This window comes from Megalobrama amblycephala, linkage group LG1, assembly GCF_018812025.1.
Source record: "Megalobrama amblycephala isolate DHTTF-2021 linkage group LG1, ASM1881202v1, whole genome shotgun sequence".
In the NCBI taxonomy this organism is placed as follows: domain Eukaryota; kingdom Metazoa; phylum Chordata; class Actinopteri; order Cypriniformes; family Xenocyprididae; genus Megalobrama; species Megalobrama amblycephala.
The window spans coordinates 58,995,437-59,018,888 of record NC_063044.1 but is presented as its reverse complement, the minus strand read 5'-3'; the positions used below and the strand labels follow the sequence as shown (position 1 = coordinate 59,018,888).

Sequence of the window (23,452 nt, the reverse complement as noted above, 5' to 3'; positions counted from 1 at the left end):
CTGTTGAGTTGCTGGATTATCTAAATCTGTTAGTGTTTGTGGCTAAATCTCAGTGCTGATGACTGTAGCATCTGGATCAGACATTTATTCACTATAGTTAATGAATTATCCATAAACTATCAGTTTTGTGAACAATCCCCCTAAAACAACTAGCATCCCAAACATTGCTAACACACAGGCAGAGGGGTCCTGTTAAAGGACAACTGATAACTTTTATGGTCAAAGAATTTTGCAGAGACTAGTGACTCTAACTTCATTCTTTCAGAGAAGGACAAATAAACCTTCTTAATCCTATAAATTCTATATATAACCACTTGATGTATAAACATGCATCCAATTTTACCATCTCATGACTTTCCTTTTATAGGCTTTATTCTATGTATTCTCTTTTGAACCAGAGTTGCAAATTCGTTGTCTGAAATCCCATCGGAAGCATGTTTGGACTCTACAGACTCATTTACTATTTGGCAATTTGTTACATGTTACTCTGACACATTAGTATTATAACAATATAGAAGGTTCTTCTCTCATTAATCCAATCCAGTGTCTTATGCTAATATCCTGCCAAAAGCACAAAGACGTATTCCCTCTGAGGGGACAACTCCTTATTGGCTCAGACACCAAGAGGGTGTGACATCTTCAACCTTTTAAAATTACTGATCACAAGATCAGTCTCCTCTCTCCTGTAGTGAAAATGCTGATTTGAAGATAAGCTAGAAACTGCTAAGGAACCCCAAGCTTGTGCCAGGCTTTGGCCTAGACCTTCCATTCACTAAAGATCCTCTGAATCCAACTGGTTCTCTTTCATCAAGACAATATCAGCAGAGATTCAACGGGAGCCTCCACAAATTGCATCAGGACAGTTTTAATTCAAATGGGTGAGACATGCAAGTATCAAACTTGGTCTCATTATTTAATACGGTGAGTCTCCTTAGCCCTTTTAAAGAAGGGTCTGTTAAAACTAAACGGATGGTTTGCTCAAGGCTGTTAATCTGCTGAATTTCAGACAATGCTGTAACTTCTTGCTTTCCTGTATTCTGCTTCAGCTCTCTTTCTCTTGGTAAACTATGTATGTGTGTGTATGTTAAAGTGTTTAGTCTAGTTAATAAAGTCTTTTAAAGTTCATGTCACACATAAAGTTGTCTGTGTTTCATGCTCATATACTGGAGTCCCTATTTATGCAGATCCTGACTACATGCTCTGAGTAGTACTGTACAATAAGATTATTTCCCATAACCTGGAAATGAACATTTCTTAGGCTAGAATTAATAAACAATTAACACTGTTCATTGGACAACAGGTTCATTGATTGTAATATTAATGTTATTACATTAAGTTAATTTTATTAATTGATCCAAATATTTATAATTATAACTAGTTATGATTAATTATTCATATTTATTTTGAGCTAATTTGCTACAACTGATTTTGAGGAAACAAGAAATCAGTTTGAATAAGTGTTAGATCAAAATCTCAATAATGGGTAGAATATTTGTAGTCTCAGTCATCAGTTTAGAAACAGGCGCCTCAACCCCTGTGATATGTGGCAGCAGCAGCGCAAGATCTCGGGAGAATGACCAAGCAGACACAGATCAAGTGTGGTACAAAGCATTCTAAGATTTATTTGGGAAGAAGGGTCATATTTATAGACATAGGCCAAACAACAATCTCCAGGATGACTTGAGCATCCAATCATCACCGTGTATGGCATTTCAAGAAATATAATAATAAATAAGCAATGTATGTGCGCAAATGTGTGTGCGTGTCTTCAACTTCTGATTACATGTGAGAGTGTCAGTGTGTCCAAGGACTACTACTTCTTGTTTTGTCTAGGTTGGTACATGATGTGCACAATGGAAAAATCCCAAGACACAGAGAAAGTCAAAAAGTGAAGCCCAATAAATAAGAAATTATTTAACAATAATGAAAAAGCACCTACTGCTCCATCCTCCAGCCCAGAAATAGATCAAATATAGCTGTCTTTAAGGAAATATCAGTTCTATAATTGCACTGTGAGGAAGCTTAAAGAGGAGCTATGAGCAAAGATACACAGAAGCTGAGATGTAAGGAAAATAAACAAGGATTCACAAATTAGAAATGAGAAACACCTATTTGAGTTCTAGAAAGGACATGTAAGCTGTCTTTACAGGAGCAAGGCACCTAACCCCATGTTAGTGTAGTGGAAGTCACTTTGCGTAAGTAGGCCCTAAAAAAATACCATTTGACAAACCGTTTGATTAGACTTGCAATTTCAATAGTTGCTCCCATAATAGGTAATTTAAACAAATGTAACTTGTGCAAACAATGTGGCCTCTTGTCTCTGTTTCACTGTGTGATTATTCAATGTTTTCATAGCTCTTTACATCACATGGTGATGCTACTGCATTGTACAGGAAAAGGCACGTTGGGCTTAGAATTGCTTTAACTGCAGTTCAAACCTGGCTAGATGGAAGCATTCAAACAAAGCATCAGTGAGATCAAGTCTGTAACTTTCCTGGCCAGAGAAGATCTGAACAATTAGGTTAAGCTTGATATGCACTTATTTTTCTGAAGTTTAAATAAAATTGAACTGCAACTATGTCTGTGTTCTTATTTACATACTAAACTAGCCATACTAATGTTAACCAATCTAGCTTTTACACTGTACAAACTATGCGATTTTAAGTGTGGATTCCATACCCAATGATAATGGGAATCAAAGGTGGATTTTCCAGGCAAACAATGTGCATGTTTTCTACTACTATATATTTAAAATAAATGACTGTACCAAGGAGAGGGACATAGTTTCACTAATGATTTGTTTATTTTGCACAAATCAATAAATCGTTTTAATTATTTGCTTCTATTGGAATACTTCTTTCATGCAGTGAAAATTTTAAGATTTTGGCCTATTTTTGCTTCCATGTCTTCTTTTACTCTAATGGAAAGAAAACTTCCAAAATACACATTTAGATGGTGTTTGTTTTAAGACTACTACCATCTGTCTGTTAGATTTCTTCTAATTTAACCAAAACAAGCTAATCTGCATATTTAAACACATGAAGTGTCTTTTCCCCTGAAATGTTTTAAGTACATAATATATATTATAACAAATGCCTGCAGTGGGCGCCAAAAGCCTGCATGTTGTTGTTACACAGTACTATCAAATCCTTGTTTTCGGCCAACCAGCAAAATTTTAAATGATAATATTAGTTAAATAATAATAATAATATTCTGCCACTTCCTTATGATAAAAATGCTACAGCCACTGTAATTTCTGTAATTTCATGGAATGCTTCTCTTCCGGTATTGACACCCCTACAGATATCTTTACTATGGTTCAAAATGCACATTAAAATAATTGAAATTATAGTATGACATTAATTGCATTAGTATCAAAAAAGGCACATTCATTGCTGGTGGTCAAATTAATAATGTGGTGTTAAACGTATAATCTAAAAAAAAATTCACATGTTTGTGTTTTTTTTTTTTTTTTTTTTTTCAAATTGAGTAAATATATTTGTTTGACAGGGAAGCTGCGCGCAAATAGGAATATATATTCATTTATTTAAAAAAAGAAAAGAAAAAAAGCACCCCAGAAAAAAGGGAACTTTCTCTTGAGGAAGCAAAAAGACCATGTGCTCAAGCCCCCTTTTTTTGTCTATGTGTGCACGTGCCAGGTTGTGATAAGCAGAAGCTCAAGCATGTTGCTTGATGCGTGCGAGAACCAGAACCAATGAGGTTCATTCTCGTGTGTAACGCAGCATGTTTGAGCTTCCGCAAGACGTTTGTTCTCACGCGTCAAGCAGGTTCGGTTTCTGTTTCTGTTGCTGATCAGTGTTTATATGTGAAAAAAAATAAATCTGTTCACTATATAAAGTGATCAAGTCTCCAGAAAATTTGGACAAAACCACTCAATCCATATGGATTAGTTTTACGGTCTTTTTATTAACTTTTTGAAGCATCAAAGTGTCATTTATGTAGCTGTCTATGGAGGGACAAAAAGCTCTCATATTTCGTAAAAAAAGATCTTCATTTGTGTTCCTAAGATGAACGAAGGTCTTACGGGTTTGGAATGACATGAGTAATTAATGACAGAATTTTCATTTTTGGGTGAACTACCCTTTAAGTATCACCTTTGCTGTTTGCGATGAAAGGTGACTCTTGAACATTTTTCCAAAGAGACAGTCACCACTCACTAACAGCTTAGTGATCACTAATTCTTCATATTCTTGTCACATTACTCTAATTCGGCCTGCTATTTGTTTCTTGATTTTTTTTTTTAAATACATGTGGTATAATGATGTATCTGTAGGCCTATATACATTTTGAAGGGGTGGATTCTGGAATCCACTGCCGCTTCAATATATATCTTTTAAGTTATTAATCAACATTTATATTTCTGTTAAAATATTTGAATGACTTCTTCAATGTATGTTAAAGCATCTATTTTCCTCTGTACCTCTCACTGAGAGAAAAGAACATGTTATCAGTATGTTTTGGGAAAGTTTCCTGCTCAGAGCAGATCTCAGATCAACTTCAGCCTTGAAGAAGCTGTGAATCGTGTATGTGTGCTAAGTGTTTTGTGCAGGTCCCTTTGTACTGGACAACTGGCATTCTGCTTGAGACCAGCAGACACCATGTTATGACCCCAAAAGGACATCCGGTACCTAAATCCAGGGTCCCCCTCGTCATCACCGTGACAAAGGGAGATACTTCTTACTATCTGTCCACGTGTGGAAAATTTCTAATCTTGTCTATTTTTCTTAACCAATCAGAATCATTCAACCTGAAGTAATGACGTAGTTAGTTGACTCTGTTAGAGTATAATTGTTGTGGAAATGTGATTGTACGCAGAGCGGCCTACGAACTCCTTGGGAGACTTGAAGCTGGCTTCTGCTGATGAAACTGCAAACTATTCTTCATTAAATGTTTCTTCAATTTATTTTTTTTTAAACTTTGACTCCGGGTCTTTATTCAACATATCTGGTTTCAAGGGTCCTAAACTGTTTATCCCCAACAATTTGTAATCTTGTATATTGACATATGGATGCCAAAACCTACAGAAATTAAAAATAATGTAACAATAGGGGAAAATAGAGGAATAAATGACTTGATAAAACAAATACAATTTATTTTAATTTAGTTATGAATTTCTGTATTTTTAACTTTTTTTTAAATTTTAACTTTAATTTATTAATTTTTAGTGTTCATTTAATTTATTTCTCCATACCACATAGCACTCACACTTGAAAAGCGACACATTTAAAGAGCCGCTGCTGCAAGGAACATTAACCTAATCAGTCACTTAAATTTTGATCTGGGTCCAGTTGCAAAAATCTTCGTTAATCTTCGGAACTCAAATTAAGATATTTGTGTTGAAATCCGATGGCTCCGTGAGGCCTCCATAGGGAGCAATGACATTTCCTCTCTCAAGATCCATTAATGTACTAAAAACATATTTAAATCAGTTCATGCAAGTACAGCGGTTCAATATTAATATTATAAAGAGACAAGAATATTTTTGGTGCGGCAAAAAAAACAAAATAACGACTTATTTAGTGATGGCCGATTTCAAAACAATGCTTCAGGAAGCTTCGGAGCATAATGAATCAGTGTATCAAATCATGATTCGGATCGCGTGTCAAACTGCCAAACTGCTGAAATCACGTGACTTTGGTGCTCCGAACAGCAGATTCAACACACTGATTCATTACACTCCAAATCTTCCTGAAGCATTGTTTTGAAATCGGCCATCACTAAATAAGTCGTTATTTTGTTTTTTTGGCGCACCAAAAATATTCTCGTCGCTTTATAATATTAATATTGAACCACTGTACTCACATGAACCGATTTAAATATGTTTTTAGTACCTTTATGGATCTTGAGATAGGAAGTGTCATTGCTCCCTATGCAGGCCTCACTGAGCCATCGGATTTCAACAAAAATATCTTAATTTGTGTTCCGAAGATGAACAAAGGTCTTACGGGTGTGGAATGGCAAGAGGGTAAGTAATAAATGACAGAATTTTCATTTTTGGGTGAACAAACCCTTTAAGCTAGTCCCAGACTAAAATACATGTTTGAGCTGTTTTAACTGAAAGCAACTTGTCCTGACATATCTTTAAACATGTCAGTGCCATTGTTTTGTCTCAAAATGCACATCAGTAATGTGAATGTTTATAAAAGCTACTTAAATATACTAATAGAACTAAGGTCTAATCCTGGCTTAGTCTAAGCCCTGTCTGTGAAACCGGGCCTAATATCTTAAGACAGTTTATGCTGTGTTTATGCAACTGGCCTCTGTGTTCTCAATATTACTGAGGACTTACATTGCATGGCCTGCATGTTGTCTTCCTGCCATATTTGAAGATTGACCGTCTCTGCCATTAACTGTTATTGTACCAAAAAAAAAAAAGAGTGCACTAATTTTGTACTTAATATACTAAACATTCTTCTTTAGTACTTAAGATAATTTTAAGAACATCTAAGTGTACTCAACTGTGCTATTTTGAGACACCATGAAATATGAACTTAAATGTGCTTTTAATATACTATCTCTGTATTTAAAAATATATTTAGATACCACTTGTAGTACACTATGGGTTCAAATGTACTATAAGTGGTATCTACATAAAATTTTTAAATACAGAGATAGTATATTAAAAGCACATTTACGTTCATATTTCATGGTGTCTCAAAATAGCACAGCTGAGTACACTTAGATGTTCTTAAAATTATCTTAAGAAGATTTTTTTATCATATTAAGTACAAAATTAGTGCACGAAAATAGAGCACTTTAAGTACATTATAGAAATGTACTTCTTTTTTACTTGGGACAGTTTAGGAAAAGTAAGGTTTGGAAGGACGTGAAAATGATGACAAAAGTTTAATTTTTTTGCCTGAACTAACCCCTTCAACATTCATTTCGTTGTAGAGACCGCCAGTCAAAGCTAAATCAGTTTGCCTAGATTACGATGGCTTAAAAAGAATTAGCCCTGTTAAATTACCTCTTACATACCTCATATATTAGTCACTAACGATTTAATAAAGAACACTGGAAAGAAATAAAGGCGATAAATTAGGAATCCATTGGGTAACACGGCTATTTCGTGCAAAAAGCGTTCTTGGAAAAATACCTAAATTCTGAGGTAGGAGGAGAGCGCGAGGACTCAGCGGCACGAGCCTCGTCCAATCGCGTGCGACATCCTGCTGAATAAAAAAAGGCGTGATGAGGAGAGAGAAAAAAACGTCCGTTGAAAAGAGAGAGGTGGGGTGGGGGGAAACACGTCAAGCTCTCTAGCTAGTCGGCTCGGTCGATCACAGCTTGTGCTGGTACACTTCATTTAGATCAACCGGAGAAGAACATCATCTTAGACCGGCAGAGAAAGCGAATGAGATTGCAACCTTCTCGCGCACAGTGACATATCATCCCCTTTCTCTTCAGCAGGCTGATAAGGAGACCCAGATGGTGAGTTTTTGATTCAGCAGCAGCAGCAGCAGCCAGTGAGTGAACCCAACGACCCCCTCGTCTTCTATTGTGGTGAGGTGCAGTACGCTAGCTAGGGAGCTACCGAGAGCTAACTGTGGGATACTGGGCTGAAACTTACTGCTGTTGCAGTGATCCATCAAATCAGATGCTTTGCTTATTGTAGACACTATGCGAGCGTTTACATTGGAAACAGAAGATGCATACTAATCAGACCTTGTTGTGTAGTTGGGGATCTGTGTTTAAGGTTCCAAAGCTGTCATGTGTTTTCCTGAAGATGCGTCTTTCCAGATGGATTAAATGCTTCATGTTTTGACACCTGATTTTCGTCGACCCAGTTTAGTTCACGGAAAGGTGGACTGGTTCTTCCGTACTGATGCAATCGTAAACATGCAGGGTTTATTTGATTGTTAAAACCATGAATTCATAGTAACGTTACCCTGCTTCTCTCAGCGTTACCGTGCATTTTTACCGTTATTTGATGCTTGGTTACATAAAATTACGTAGCCCATCCTCTCTATCTAATGCATCCTTTCTCCTGTCCGTCCACATTTATTCATTTGGCGGACGCGTTTATCTAGAGTGACTTGCAATGTATTCAAGCTTCACATTTGTGTGTGTGTGTGTGTGTGTGTGTGTGTGTGACATTTGAACGCTGTAAATTGAAATGTTGACATTCATTACTCATCCCATATTGACCATAAACTGTCTGACTACTTTCATAGACCAACAAGCTTTCCTTCTGTCGTTGTATCATGGAAAACAGCAACTAGGAGTAAGCACAGGTTTAATGTGGAAATTTATGTAAATGTTTTTTGACATTGAATTTCAGCCTAATGTTGTCATAGCAACATGCTTGTTTAACTCCTAGGCTAGCCAGCATCAGCTGGCTGAAAACATGTATGCATGTGATAATAATGGGAACAAATGTATGTTGAGCAGTTTTAGAGGGTTAACCGTTTTGATTATACATGTTGTTATACTGAACATCTGTATGACTGATTTGGGTGTAGACCTAGGACTGCAGGCAGTCAGAGTCATGATGATATTCATTATTACAACATGAATGCAAGTTCCTTATAGCCTACATGATATCTAGTGTCTGTGTTGCAGGCAAAAAAATTGCCAATTATTTTGTACATTTGTTCTCCGCCAATGAAAAAAGTACCATCAAGTTTTGCATGGAACAGCATATGAGCGACTCCCACCACACTAATGAGAGAAAATGCAAAATGCTCATTTGTGAGAAATTGTGCTTCAACTTCCATTTTGCAAAACTCGGCCCACTTCTATTCCACATCCTCTGGTCAAGAGTAACCGTACAAAGAGTGAAATGCCCCAGTTTTATACTAAATATCAGTACTGAAACAAATTTGAGGAACAGGGCTAGCTAACTGTTGTATAATGATTTATGTTTAGCGATTAATCTCGACCAATAAAAGTTAAATGTGTGCATCTTTATTCTTTTTAAAGCTTCCTGTCCTCTTTGTGGTTATTGATGGTGTCACTTTGTTTAGGCAATTAGAGATCATCTGGCAGTGTATTGTCTGATCAAACATACATTCACAGTTAAATTAGGTCCATTGGGCATTCAGCAGCATAAGGAAAATGGTTTTAGCAAATTAAGTGCTCGAGAGACTGTGAATGCCCAAGCAAATGTTACAAATATATGTAACCTCTTTTAGGGTGCAATTTATTCCAGAAGCATGTGTTGCTTTTTAATGATGTCTTCTTCTTTCATTAGAGGTGTCCGTCTCTGTTGTACGTTAAATTAAGAGCAGATGGCAGAAACTAAGCCCTGAAGATTGTAGATTATTCATGTGGAAATGACAGCCTGCGGCATCAACTGTCCAGTTGTCAGAAAAGAACGTGCAGGCATGTCGTTCCAGGTGTTCCAGCAGAATGTTGTAACTTGTAGGAAGTTGAAAGGATTTAGTGTGATGTTCCAAGAAAACCTTGATAACTGAAGTTCTCATTCATATCAGATAAAGATGGAATCATGAACATCTAGGTATGTTTTGTCTTGTACAGAAAACACTGCATCAGCGACGTTCCTGCTTGAGCTGAATGTCACACACTGAGGTTCTAGTCCACGGTCTACTCTTAGTCTCTTGACTATTCTTAGAGCTCCATACTAATGAAATTATGCCAACAAGGACTCTGGGACAGCCTCTGCAGAGTGATAATGGAACCCTTTTTTTTCTTTGCAAAAAATGTGTCCTTATATGGAGAAAGAGAAGAAATTAGGCTCACTCCATAGGCCTAAATAGAACTTTCCACTGAGTGACTAGCTGTAGCGCCGCAATTGATACAGTTGTTATCTGTAGTCTCCCAGCGGCATGTCTTTGACTTGAGCATTTTTAATAAGCTCAACATGCGTGATTTTGTGGTATACTATAATTTACTGTTAATCACTTTAATGCAGGTGTTTATACTTTAGTTTAACCCAACATTTAAGACATAGTCTTCATATTTGGGGCTCTTTTGTAGCAGTTTTTTTTAAAATTGCTTTCCTGTGTGAAAATGAGTGTGTGAAGTGTCCTGTGAAAGGGCAAAAGAGAAGAGGTTTCACATGTTTGTCAAATTCCATGAAAAGGAGTAATGTCTCTTGGCAATTCTGTCGGTATGTTTCATGATTTCTGATTGCAAAATGCATTCCCTTTCTTGTGATAAGAAGATCATGGTATGGTAGATGCTGACTGCTGTGTTTTGTGAAGCACCGCAAAGGGCCTAGATCATGTTTCGTACTCTGTCTGAACATGCTCAAAAGGCTTCAAAAAAGGGATGTGTCCTGGCAGTACCGTTTAAGATCCACTGGTTTTCTTCTCATTTTGAAGTATAAACACAAAGTGTTTTCGAAGTGTTGCAAACATACCTGATCCTAAGGAAAACGGGGAGGTTCTTTGGAAAGCATGTTTGAAAACAGTCATTATTTTTTGTAGTTGTGTTCTAGTGGCGCCACTTCAGCTTTAACAGGTGAAATCTTACACCATGCACTTTCTCTTGGTCAAAGGTGTACTCTGGAGTCAAATGAAACATTAGACTGTTCCTCTTTAACCCTGCCCACACGTGTTCTCTTTAAAATGTACAATACAGGCATATCAAGGTTTTTTTTTTTTTTCTGCCTCAACACATTTAAAGTTTCACATCCGTGAGTAGACTCCATCGTCAGCTTCTGTCTGTGGCTCAACACATTAGCAAAGACTTTCACATTCTTCTTTAGAAGTGTTTGAGCCTCAGCATTTTCTCATGTACAACTGCTTTCACGCAATCACTCTCTTCTTCATTCTGACCCAGAGCTTCTGCTCTCAGCATGAATTCAGCCAGCTCAGGTTTATGAAAATGAACACTATAATGATTAGAGAAGCAAAGCCCAGGAAATAGGTGTAACGATGGTATGAAACAACCAAACTTGAAGTAGAAATTTGAATAAGCCAAACTCAAGGTTTCATTTTAAACAAACCAGTCAAGCATCTAGATGCAAGAGTAATTGACAACCAAAGTCTTTGCGTATTTCTGTCCTTTCTGTTCTATATCTAATTTGAGTTGTCTGCCTAGACTCAAAGTCAGCAGTGCACTGCAGTAGAGAAATGGACAAAATGACTGAAACTTTCAGAAAATGACTTTCCGATAGGCACCAGTGGAAAAATACTAACCTTAATGTGTCATTTTGTAATTTAATATAGCTGTATTGGTTCCCGAAGGCTCATTTTGTTTTTTTAGTTAGAGGGAGATTAAACATAACTTGACTTTTGCAAAAATGGGCCCTCTAGCATCTTTCAGTACATTGCATCTCATTCATGGAGCCCAGCCAGACTCCCTCAGGGCTGCTGTATGAACCTCATATCTGTGTTGCCAGGAATTTTGACAATAGAGTTTTGTCTTCTAAATCTGACTCATTGCTCTTGTTCTTTAAGAATTATTAGCTTGGCAGAATGTGGCAAATGGGACATCAGCCAAACCATTCACTCCATGTCTGTGGCCCTGTTTGTACCTAGTATTAACTGCAGTTTAACATGCATGTCTCTGCATGTTGGTCAGGCATACCAAAAATATTACATGCACTGCATGTAATGTGTCCTGTGCATTCCAGGTCACATCTGAAAGTTGTTTGAATGATCACAAGATGCATTAGACCCAAGGTGAACAGGGCTTGGCTGATTGTGACCACAAGATGGTTGTTGCCTCCTCAGTCCACTGAACTCCTGCTTATTCCCCTGGCTGTCTGGACCCATGGGGAGCAGCTGATGGGATTTTGTCTAGCTAATGAGATTAAAAGAGTGTCTGCAGTCTAGTACCAAAGAGGAAGAGTAATAGAGAGTGAATGTTGTGTGTACACGGTGTGTGGCTGTGGGAGAGAGTAAAATACTGACCTTTGGTAATGGCAGGGCATCACAAATCATACTAGTCTGTCAGTGTTTGAGGGGGAGCAAGGGTTCAAATATGTACACACACTGCCCCGGGTCATAGTATGGCCTGCAGCCCATCTGGTTGGCTGTCATTTTAAATTTAGGTTGGTATTTAGCTTGTTCAGTCTCGCACACTCTCTCTGCTCCGCTTTGTTTTACTCAGAACATTTGAATCTGGAACTAACACAAGGTTTTCTGTCAGGTCTCTAATGTCACTGATCAGAAAAGTTTTCATGTCATCCTTCTGAATTATTACTTAATTGGCCATCATAACAGTTAAATAAATAATCTTAAAGGGTTAGTTCACCCATAAATGAAAATTCAGTCATTTATTACTCACCCTCATGTCGTTCCACACCTGTAAGGCCTTTGTTCATTCAAAATTAAGATCTTTTTGATAAAATCCGATGGCTCATTGAGGCCTCCATTGACAGCAAGATAATTAACACTTTCAGATGCCCAGAAAGACATATTTAAAACAGTTCATGTGACTACAGTGGTTCAACCTTAATGTTATGGAAAGAAGAAAATACTTTTTGTGCGCCAAAAAAAACAAAATAACGACTTAATTCAACAATATCTAATGATGGGATTATTTCAAAACGCTGCTTCATGAAGCTTTGAAGCGTTACGGATCTTTTGTTTCTCGAATCAGTGGTTCGGAGCGCTATCAAACTGCCAAAGTCACGCCCCCCAGTGGTGAACCATTGAAATTTCAAAACACTTACGACTTAAAGGGATAGTTCACCCAAAAATGAAAATTTGATGTTTATCTGCTTACCCCCAGCGCATCCAAGATGTAGGTGACTTTGTTTCTTCAGTAGAACACAAATGATGATTTTTAACTGCAACCGCTGCCGTCTGTCAGTCTTATAATGGCAGTGGATGGGAACTTCTACTATAAGAGTAAATAAAGCTTTCTTAGACAAATCCAAATTAAACCCTGCGGCTCGTGACGACACATTGATGTCCTAAGACACGAAACGATCGGTTTGTGTGAGAAACTGAACAGTATTTATATCATTTTTTACCTCTAATACACCACTATGTCCAACTCCGTTCATGACTCCTTTAGTGATGTCTGATCGCGCTCTGACAGCGGCAGTGATGTCTGACACTCATTGAAGTATATGCGCAAGACATCACTTCCGTTGTCAGAGCGCGATCAGACATCACTAAAGGAGTCATGAACGGAGTTGGACATAGTGGTGTTTTAGAGTTAAAAAATGATATAAATACTGTTCGGTTTCTCACACAAACCGATCGTTTCGTGTCTTAGGACATTAATGTGTCGTCACGAGCCGCAGGGTTTAATTTGGATTTGTCTAAGCAAGTTTTATTTACTCTTATTGTATAAGTTCCCATCCACTCGCATTATTTGACTGACAGACGGCAGCGGTTGGAGTTAAAAATCATCATTTGTGTTCTACTGAAGAAACAAAGTCACCTACATCTTGGCTGCGCTGGGGGTAAGCAGATAAACATGAAATTTTCATTTTTGGGTGAACTATCCCTTTAAAGGTGCTCTAAGTGATGTCACGCGTTTTTAGGCCAAAACATTTTTTGTCACATACAGCAAACATCTCACTATCCGCTAGCTGCCTGTCCCCTGAACACACTGTAAAAAAACGCGGTCTCTGTAGTCGCCACAAGCTCCGAAAACGGCAATAAAAACTACCTGGTGCAGCCTGGACCACGAAACCTAATAAACATGCTCCAGCCAATAACTGACAAGAATGATTTTAAATGCGCCTTCATGACTGTTTCAGGAAGTACGGAGGGGGAGGGGGAGGAGGAGGAGGAGGGAGGGTCTAGCTAGCCTCTGTTTTGTTTGACAACACTTCGAACGTCAACAGGAAGTTACTCCACCCAGGATCACTTAGAGCACCTTTAACAAAGCCTCCTTTATTGAAATCACGTGACTTTGGCAGTTTGATAAACGCTCCGAACCACTGATTCGAAACAAAAGAATCACTAATGCACATGCTATGCAGTATGCATTACTCTTATTTGAGGTACATTTTTAAAATTAGTGGATGGCTTGAAAATGCCTTTTGGAGTCGAGTCTGAACAGGGCCTGAAAAAAAAAAAAAAAAAAAAAAAAAAAAATTTAAAACGCTGTGACATTGTTAGATTTCACACTATAATTATCACTTTATATCCAATGACCTGATTGTCATTTACTAGATGATAAATGCATTTACACACAAGGTAGTGCTTTTGAAACAAGGCTGAACTTTAGAGAGAACATGGTGTTTTTTGTGTGTGTCATTGTGAAACCCAGAGGAGCTGGTAATTTGAACTGCAGTGTATTGATCTTCAGGGTCTTATGACTGCATATGGCATACATACAGCACTAAGGCTTGATTTTGTGTGCTGGTCAGCTGATGGCTGATTTTTGAGGGCGGCTTGGACCCCATCATTGTAAAGTGCATCCGAGCAGAGCACAGGAAGAAGATGTGTCATCACTCCTTCCTGCCACAGTGCAGACAGTTGGGAGGCTGTGCTATCTGCATGTGTGTGTGGAGAGAGAGCCTGTTTTTCTCTGTCTCATGTACAAATAAGGCAAAAAGGGACAGATGGCACCAGCTGAGATAGTGCCCTGCTCCATTGGTTTTTGTGCTTCTCTTGTGTGCAAGTATTAACACTCACACATCTCTAGTCCTGTTTTTGCCACCATTTAAACTGTGACTGACCGGAGCATCTTTGTTTTGGGTTCAATAGTTTGTGACATCATTTTATTGCATATCTGCTAATCAGAAGACAGAAAATGCCCAAAACTTTTAATTTTTTTAGTTTACTTTTGTGTACTTGTTTAGTCTCCTTCACACCCTCACTGCTACTCGTGTATTTATTTTCCATCTTGACTCTTCTTTAAAATGTAAATGGTCTTTTTGGTATTTGTGTGCATTTAGCATGAATATGTAAATGACTGTGGCAATAGCTCTGAAACAAACATGTTACACAAACACTCTGAAACAGGAAGTGGGCTGAGGGTTGTCTTGCACTCAGGGTGTGTTGTGACTTTATCAGATAAAGTGTAATCATGTTGGCTTCTCGTTTTACATTTGCAAATTCATAGTGGTTCTTTATTGACCAGGGGATGAACACATTACACAGGTTGTACAATAACACTTTACAAGTCAGTGCAGACACACATTGGACTTTTTGCAGCACATGCTTTGCAAGGTCTCAACACAGATGCAGAACCCCAAATTACATGTTCCTAAGTTGAAAATTAAGATTTTACATTGTATCATATTTTTTTTGTTTCTAGAAAAAGTGTGTGTTTTTTGTAAAGACAAAATATTAAGAAATACAAACCTAATGGCCAAAACACACCAAGCTGACGGTCGGCCGTCGGGCAGTTTTTCTTCGTTGGCCGGCTAAGTTTTCTCAGTGTTTTCTGCACCGTCGGCTGAAGTTGGTCCTCGTCTGCTTTTTTTTTTCCGGCCGATTCGAAATTTTGAATCGCCGTCGGAGCTTGTCGAGCCGTCGGGCCATCTGCTCATTCTGATTGGCTATTCAGATACTGCCACCTGCTGGTACAGAAAGGCATTTCATCTCACGCAGGCGCAGAACTGACGTGTTACTTGGCCGTCGGCTGTTTAGCGTTGGTTTGGTGTGTCAGGCAAACTTTGGACACATACGCTGCCGACGTGAGCCAACCCCGCAGTCTGCTTTCGTCGCCACTTGTTCGTCGGTGTCGGCTTGGTGTGTTCTGGCCTTAAAGAATGCACTTGTTTTAGCGGCTTAATGGGAGTATTGACATAAACTTCACTATTTGATTCGATATCGATTAATTTGGATGCATATCAGGTATAGTACATGGCCAATTTTCTCAAGGAAAAAAATCTCTCGACTATAATGCTGTAAACTATACAGGGAGTCAGTTGGTTTGCCTGGCAGGGCCAGACTGATATATCTTCTACACTTTCTGTGGTCGAAACACTGAGCGATTACATGAGACATGATGTACTGTATCTTTCAACATACCTTATGATGTTCATTCTTGTTTGTTTTGTGCTGTAACTAGTAGTAAAGTGGAATTAAGTGGAAGCACATTAAAGAGCATCAAAGTGGTAATTATTGTTTGAATTTCATAATAAAATGACAGAATTTGAAATCGGAGACTTGGTTTCATATCAAAAGTAACAAAGGACAAAGCTTATGGCAGTTTATTGGATGGGAGGCGCGCTACAAAGTTTTGTTCATTCATCAACTGAACAGAACAGCACAGACTAAAAGATTGATTATTGGTATATAAGAATCAGTATCAGTTCATCAAAATGAGAATCTATTACAATTGAGAAACTATTTTTTTTTTTTTATCCAATCCTAAAGCAATTGATCAAATATGTGCCACAAAACACACACAGTGCTACAATAATAATACTAATAATAAAAAATGAAAATCTCATAGATTTGACTATTACAAGAAAGCAAGCAAGCAAACAAAAACAATAGATAAACTTGTCACCAATTGTCAATGCGTTTTCGTTTGATTAATAACTGTCCGACAACGATGCATCCGTACTTTTCGTTCTGTCGGTCTTAAATGTAAAAGCTGGCACATTTTTAACTTGTCGCTTCCAGTTATTTTAGCCATTTAAAACCCCTTTTTTTTTTATTCTGCTCCATTGTTGCACACTTGTATTTATCATATTTGAATTCATTTTCATAACCACAAACACACTGGTTATATAGTTGTACCATTTACTGCAGTTTGTAATTCTCTTAGGCGTTTACCTGTAGCGTCTAATGATTCAGAAGTCTCACACATTCACAGGAAATGGCTTGCATCTGCATTGAAAAATGAGGTGGATATTCTGAAGGAAACGATTAATGAAATTACTGAAGGGAATTTGTTGCTGTCTGATACTGATGACGTTCTTGTCTGATTCTGTTTTTAAGCAAATATTATCATGTTGAGCAGGCTGAGTGGTTGTAATCTCATTTCAAGGCTTTGTGTGTGTGAGAGCAAAGTCCCTCTCGATAATGGCTATAATTTGTGAAAAGTGGTGTTATTGTATGTCGGATGTGATATAATGGTCATCACTGATACTTGCACTGCTTTTCTGAACTGAGCAAATGAACTCTCCTTTTTTCTAAAGTACAATAACAAGTGGGCATGTGTGTGAGCTGTTATACCAGCAGATCTGTGTGTGAATCGAGCTCTAGATTTATATGAAGGAGACAAGTATAGATGCAGTAGTGGAGGTGGAGAACTGCTGGCTTTCTGACAGACCTGAGCAGTTACATAAAAACCTGTCAGTTCAGCATTTTATAAAGCAGATCGTTCTTATACCCAATTGGTTTAACATTTTACAGACTCTCTGTGGGTATTTTGTTACTGGTTCAATGTCGTGCAGGTGTGTCCCAAACCCTGACCCTGTCACTAGCATTTTGTCTGAAATCTATCATAAACACTTTGTTCTTAAATTCCCATTGTCCCTTGTGGCCTGTACAGATTGGCGGCTGTTTTGATTTTAAGAGCTACAGAATATGTTGTGCAGAGTTGACCATGGGACATGGGCCTGTGTTATGTAATGTCATATTATAACTTTAGCTTGGCTCAAACTGAAAGCATGTGTGCACAGGGTCTTTATTTCAAGGGGTGACTGCGTTAGAAACGCTCACCAGGCTTAGTCTTCGTTGATCCCTCTCCATGCATTTGTGTGTGTGTGTGGGTACACAGACAAAAGGTGCCTGTAAAAGCATGCGACCAGATGGAGGGATATAGGAGGGACTGGATGAAGTGGTTGCAAGGGAACATTTTTGGAGTTATGTCAGGTTAGGAGGGCGGCAGTAATGGTGGATGGATGATGTGCAGGATTATGCTGTGGTATTCACAAAGCAGTGCCTGAAATAGTGTTGCCATGGGTAACCTGTCTTAGGACCACTGGCTTAATTTTCGTTCTTTTTTTCTTTTTCCAGGACAACAGGAACACTTCTGATGACAAGCCCGTTCAGCGTTCTAAGGTACATCACTTTGTTCACATCCTTGTCTTTTCTCCATCTGTTTCTAGATTTAATATTGTGCAGTGAATCTCTATCCGTCTGTCTTTGAGTCATGCACTATATCTCAAGTCTATATTCTGAAGTCATGTGATGAAATTTTGATCTGTTCCTTGCAAATTCATTGAGTGAACTATTGTTTTAAATGACTGAAAAGAAATGGCCGTGCCTTTTTGTTTCCTATCAGTCTTTCAGTTTCAAGACACAGAAGGAGACCTGTGCATCATGTGAGAAGACGGTGTATCCGATGGAGAGATTGGTGGCTAACAACCTCATCTTCCACGCCACATGCTTCTGCTGCAAGCACTGCAACACCAAACTCAGGTTAGACACTTCCTCACCAGCACAGTCTGACAAAAAACGGCAAACAGCAGCAGTTAAACGGGCTGGAAACTGAAATTGTCCTTTTGAAAGAAGTCTCTTTTTCTCACCAAGGCTGCATTTATTTGATCAAAAGTACAGCAAAAACTGTGAAATATTTTTGCAACTGAAATTGCTCTTTTCAATTTGAATTCTTTTTCAAATGTAATTTATTCCTGTGATATCAAAGCAGCCATTACTCCAGTCTTCAATGTAACGAAGAAATTGCTCAAGAAACATTTCTTATTATCAATGTTGAAAGCCATTTTTGCTGCTTAATACTTTTGTGGAAACTGTGATTACATTTTTAGGATTCTTTGAATAGAAATTTCAAAAGAATAGAAATTTATTTGAAACTGAATTTTTTTTTTTTTTTTTTTTACACACGCACACGCGCACACACACGCAGCAAACCATGGACACGCACACCTGGAGCAGTGGGCAGCCTTTTTTTTCTTTTTTTTTTTTCTGTGGCACCTGGAGAGTGATTGGGGGTTAGGTGCCTTGCTCAAGGGTACCTCAGTCATTTCCTGCCGGTATTGGGACTCGAACCCGCAACCTTCGGGTTACTGTCTAACCATTAGGTCCATTACATAGATGCCTCATTCCACTGCTCCAGATACATCTGCGCGTTTTCACTCACAGTAAGAATCAATGATGACACAACATTGTGCAGCTCCTGGTTGTGAAACCGTCATGATGTAACTTCCCCAAGAAATGGAATAATGTGTTGGTTTGTGTTTTTATATGCATTAACTCAATATTACAGGTTTTATACTTTTAAAGGTCCCGTTCTTCGTGATCCCATGTTTCAAACTTTAGTTAGTGTGTAATGTTGTTGTTAGAGTATAAATAAAATCTGTAAAATTTTAAAGCTCAAAGTTCAATGCCAAGCAAGATATTTTATTTAACAGAAGTCGCCTACATCGAACGGCCAGTTTGGACGACATCCCTCTACTTCCTTCTTTAATGACGTCACTAAAACAGTTTTTTGACTAACCTCCGCCCACAGGAATACACAAGAGTTGCGTTTGTAGAGTGTGTTTGTCGCCATGTCGTCGAAACGCTGTTATTTTCATCCCGCAGTCCAATCACCGGGTCTGATTCCGGCTCAAATTGATAGGGTAAAATTAAAGACATGTTTACAATAACACTGAGCGCGTGCATCTCCACGTTATGGTAAGAGGCGTGACTTTTCCGGGCACGGTGCGCTCAGAGCTGTCGAATCACAACACAGGAACCGCTGGCACAATCAGAACTCGTTACGTATTTCTGAAGGAGGGACTTCATAGAACAAGGAAGTCATCAGCCCGTTTTTATGACAGTGGAAACAGCGGTATACAGATAAGTAAATTATGTGAAAAATACTGTGTTTTTTTACACGCGAAACATGAACACATGTTATATTGCACACTATAAACACAATCAAAGCTTCAAAAAAAACACGAAAAACGGGACCTTTAAAGTTGTGTCAGCTGACGCCTTCATCTTGTATTGTTCAGTTTAGAAAAATCAACTGCTGAAGTCTATTTCATATATAGATATTCGTACATGCGTCTAACTACGGTTGCAGACGCTGTCAACTTGCTCTTGAATGTTCACAAACCGCTCCAATATGGCAGACTATCAAAGTAAATTAAAGGGGCAGTCGTGGCCATAGATTATGCACATAGATGCTCATTAGCGGCAGTTTCAATGTGCTGCTATACTTAAGTCAAGCCCAAAGTATACATCAGCTGACTGCGTCCTCACACCGTCTACATTACATAATTTCCGTCATCAGGAGGGTCTTCGGACTGTCCACATACAACAGCACGTGCGAGTGACTTGAGCGCTTAAAAACAGCAGGGTTTAATAAAGGCCTTCTGAAGCGAAGCAATGCTTTTATGTAAGAAAAATATCCGTATTTAACACATTATAAAGTACTCATGAAAAAAACGTAACTGACGTTTCATTTTAAAGTGAATTAATCCTTTAACAGTGCTAATATCCTTGCTAAATAATTTTTACTGACTTGCCAAAAATATTCTTACTGACCCAATTTTTGTATGTATGCGTGCATTTATATGGATGTGATCTCTTGGCTTCTCTGCTCTGTAGTCTGGGGACCTATGCAGCGCTGCAGGGGGAGTTTTACTGCAAACCACACTTCCAGCAGCTCTTCAAGAGTAAAGGGAACTACGACGAGGGCTTCGGACGCAAGCAGCATAAGGAGCTCTGGGCCTCCAAGGATGCAGAGAGCATCACCAAGACGGCATAAATCCTCAGTGATTTCCAAAACCTACCTTTCTCCTCCACTGGCCAATGATAATGACCCTTTATATACTCTGCCCACATCCTTGACACACAATACACACATGCATCCACACTTAGACACTCTTGAACCAGGCTCTTTATGATATATCAACACAATCACAGATAGACCACCATGTGTTGTTTTCTTTATCCCCCCAATTTTAATTTCTAATTTTTATTTAGCTTTAGCAAATGTCATTTTGTGTTCATCTTTTTTTTTTTTTTTTTTTTTGTCTAGTGTTGTGGAGTTAACAGTTAGTTGATTGTGACCAAAATGTTTGTATCCCTTTAGGAGGGATGATTCACTTATTAGCATCATTACGATCCTGTTTGGCAGTACTATTACGTTTGGTTTTCTGTCGTAAGAGTGGTTTCAAGATGGTTTCGATTATACACTCAGGTAATGATTCTGGGGTGTTGCATCAAAATTATTCAGCAATCTTTTATGTACAAGGTCGACTTAAGTGTTTTTGATTGATATTTATCCCTCTAGTTACATACTTTTTTCAGACTCTATGGCCTAACAATGGTCCTTACAATAAGAAACTATCTTTTATTTTGTTTGGTTGGTGCAGGATATTTTATGTGTGAATCTACAGGGTACACTGTACTGTAAAGAACTCGCTTGAGTTTACAATCCCTCATTCCTTTACTCTTTCCTGCTTTTTCCAATTTTTATCTTCTTTTGATGTTAAGAATTAATAGTACTTTACAGATCCTGTAAGACAGGCCTCTGTGAACTCATTAAATAATAGCATATTCTTAAGCATGGGGATCTTTTATCAAATGTAATTACAAACACGACATTTCCTTTGCTGAATATCGACCAATTTCAGTTCATTTTATTATAAATTGACGTCTAGACTTGGACAGTCTTAAATTGCCTCTTTTCTGGCGCCCTCTAGTGTTTTGGATGCTTTTCCTTGTTTGACCTAGTTCTTCTCTTAGAAACTTAATGCCATCTAGTGATATCTTATGCTCATCATATCAACCATAGATATGCCTTTTTTTTTTCTTTTCTTTTTTTTGGTCATATTTTTCTGCAGACTGCACATTTTTTTTTTATATAATAAACTTTTTTTTTTTTTTTTTTTTTTTTGAATTATTGTTGCTCAGTTATTTCTTGCAGAGGCATTTGTACATAAGAACCACTAAGCAGAGTGAATGTACTGTGATGCACTGTACTGTACTTATGCCTTGCTGCATGGGACCAAGCTTGTACGACAAATTAAGATATATTCACAGGGAACTAGGTCTCAGAGGAAATGACATTTACGATGCTTCGCACCATTGCCTTTCCCCCCTTCCACCACTTCCTGTCATCACATAGTTTTTAACTTTTTCCTGTAGGCTTCTCTGTGACGGGGTTTAGTAGGACTTTGAGTTCATACGTAACCGTGTGGCTCCTAAGTATTGCTCAGGAATATAGATGGGTCACAATGATCCAACAGCATCACCTCTAGTGTTAAAAGCTGTTGTTCACTAAATAAATCATTTTTACAGTCAGAATTGTTAAGCAAGTTGGGGTTTAAGCAGGAAGGGGGGTGATGTACATCTAAACGAACACTTCCATCCCAGGTTTTATATGCAGATGTCGGCGTAAAACTGTGACTTTGCATCTTGTGAATTGTCACTGTGGCCATAAGCTGTGACCTCTCCAGTCGTTCATGTATTTGTGTACAAACCTCATTGATGCCATCATGTAGTTTCTTTTAATGAATGAAATGCCTCTGAGTTTTAATGCTATTGCTTTTTTGGTTTTATAGCGTAACAAACGGTAAAGCTATTCTGTTGTGTCTGTATATGTTAAATGCCGTAAGGAAGTGGTCTGTAGATAGTTTTGTCTTTAGTTTTAGTCCATGATAGTGGCTTGTTGTGTTTGCAAGTGTCTTGTCTGCCTTCCAGTGCAATGGCCTTTTGTCTGTACGTTTGAGGAGATGATCCATTTTAGACTTGCTAAGCCATTGAAAATCATCCAAATATTTTCAACAACTTGAATGCCACAAAAGTCCCTGTGTATGTATATATTTAAGATTACTGTGAAATTGAAATGCGCTGCGAGGTTTAGAGGAATTATCGAAAGCTCTTGGCATGAACGTGAATAATATTGTCATATTAAGCCTTATCATTTTAGTTGCGTTTTTTTTTTTTTTGTTTCAAATCCTTCATATTAAGAACACATTTTCTTTTCAGCTTCCTTTTTGAGTTTATTTCCTCAAAATCATCAGCTTTTTTAAAAAATGTCATAATCAACTTTCTCACTCTAACAAATTTCTTTTCAATGTTGTCATTTTCTTTTCTGTCCAAATGTGCTTTTATTTTTGGAACAGACTTTCCACAGACACAAATCACTGTGTTTACACCAATTGTTAGTTGTGTTTGCACGCAGTGCGCCAAGGTACAAATGACACAATATCATGCAAACACTCACTGTCTTTTATAAACTACAGAACAAACAGGAAAAAGGTACACTCTTCTTTTTGCTCTTGGATTTGTAGTTGTTGAAATGTGTGAGTGTGTCTTTGTAAATGTATGGATATTTAAGGTTGCAAAAGATTATTTTTAAATGCTGTTGACTCTGTCTGCATGCGTTGAGTGAGAGGAGATAAATGTACGCAAAGTGTATTACTCTAGATCTAAAACTTGATCAGTGGAATAAGGTGGCCTTAAAGCAGAAGGAGGTCTTGGCTCTTTACTTATTTTGTCCCCATCAGGTTTATTTTTGTCTTGGTACTTCTATCAGCCCTCCTTTGATCAGGAACTGCTACAACAATTCCTAATAAAATGTGATTCTTTCTTTAATTTCCCACAGACTTGTTTTGTTCTTTTCTCCTCGTTTTTAGTTCTCGTTTTTGTACACTCTTTTGGAGAAAATAAAAAAATGATATGCCGGTGTTGATCAA

The 23,452-nt window shown here is 38.0% G+C and overlaps 1 protein-coding gene across 2 annotated transcripts; it reads left to right on the top strand.

The window, feature by feature from the left end:
* The first annotated feature begins 7,239 nt into the window (after nucleotides 1-7,239).
* Nucleotides 7,240-23,452, top strand: limd2 (LIM domain containing 2). 2 transcript variants are annotated; one of them, XM_048204812.1, is made up of 4 exons: nucleotides 7,240-7,449; nucleotides 17,814-17,858; nucleotides 18,082-18,218; nucleotides 20,355-23,452. In XM_048204812.1, exons 1-4 carry the CDS (start codon nucleotides 7,447-7,449, stop codon nucleotides 20,512-20,514), a joined length of 345 nt encoding a protein of 114 aa, XP_048060769.1. In that variant the 5' UTR covers nucleotides 7,240-7,446; the 3' UTR covers nucleotides 20,515-23,452. The 2 variants fall into 2 exon arrangements, with proteins under 2 accessions (XP_048060769.1, XP_048060777.1); XM_048204820.1 differs by lacking the exon at nucleotides 7,240-7,449 and adding an exon at nucleotides 17,591-17,659.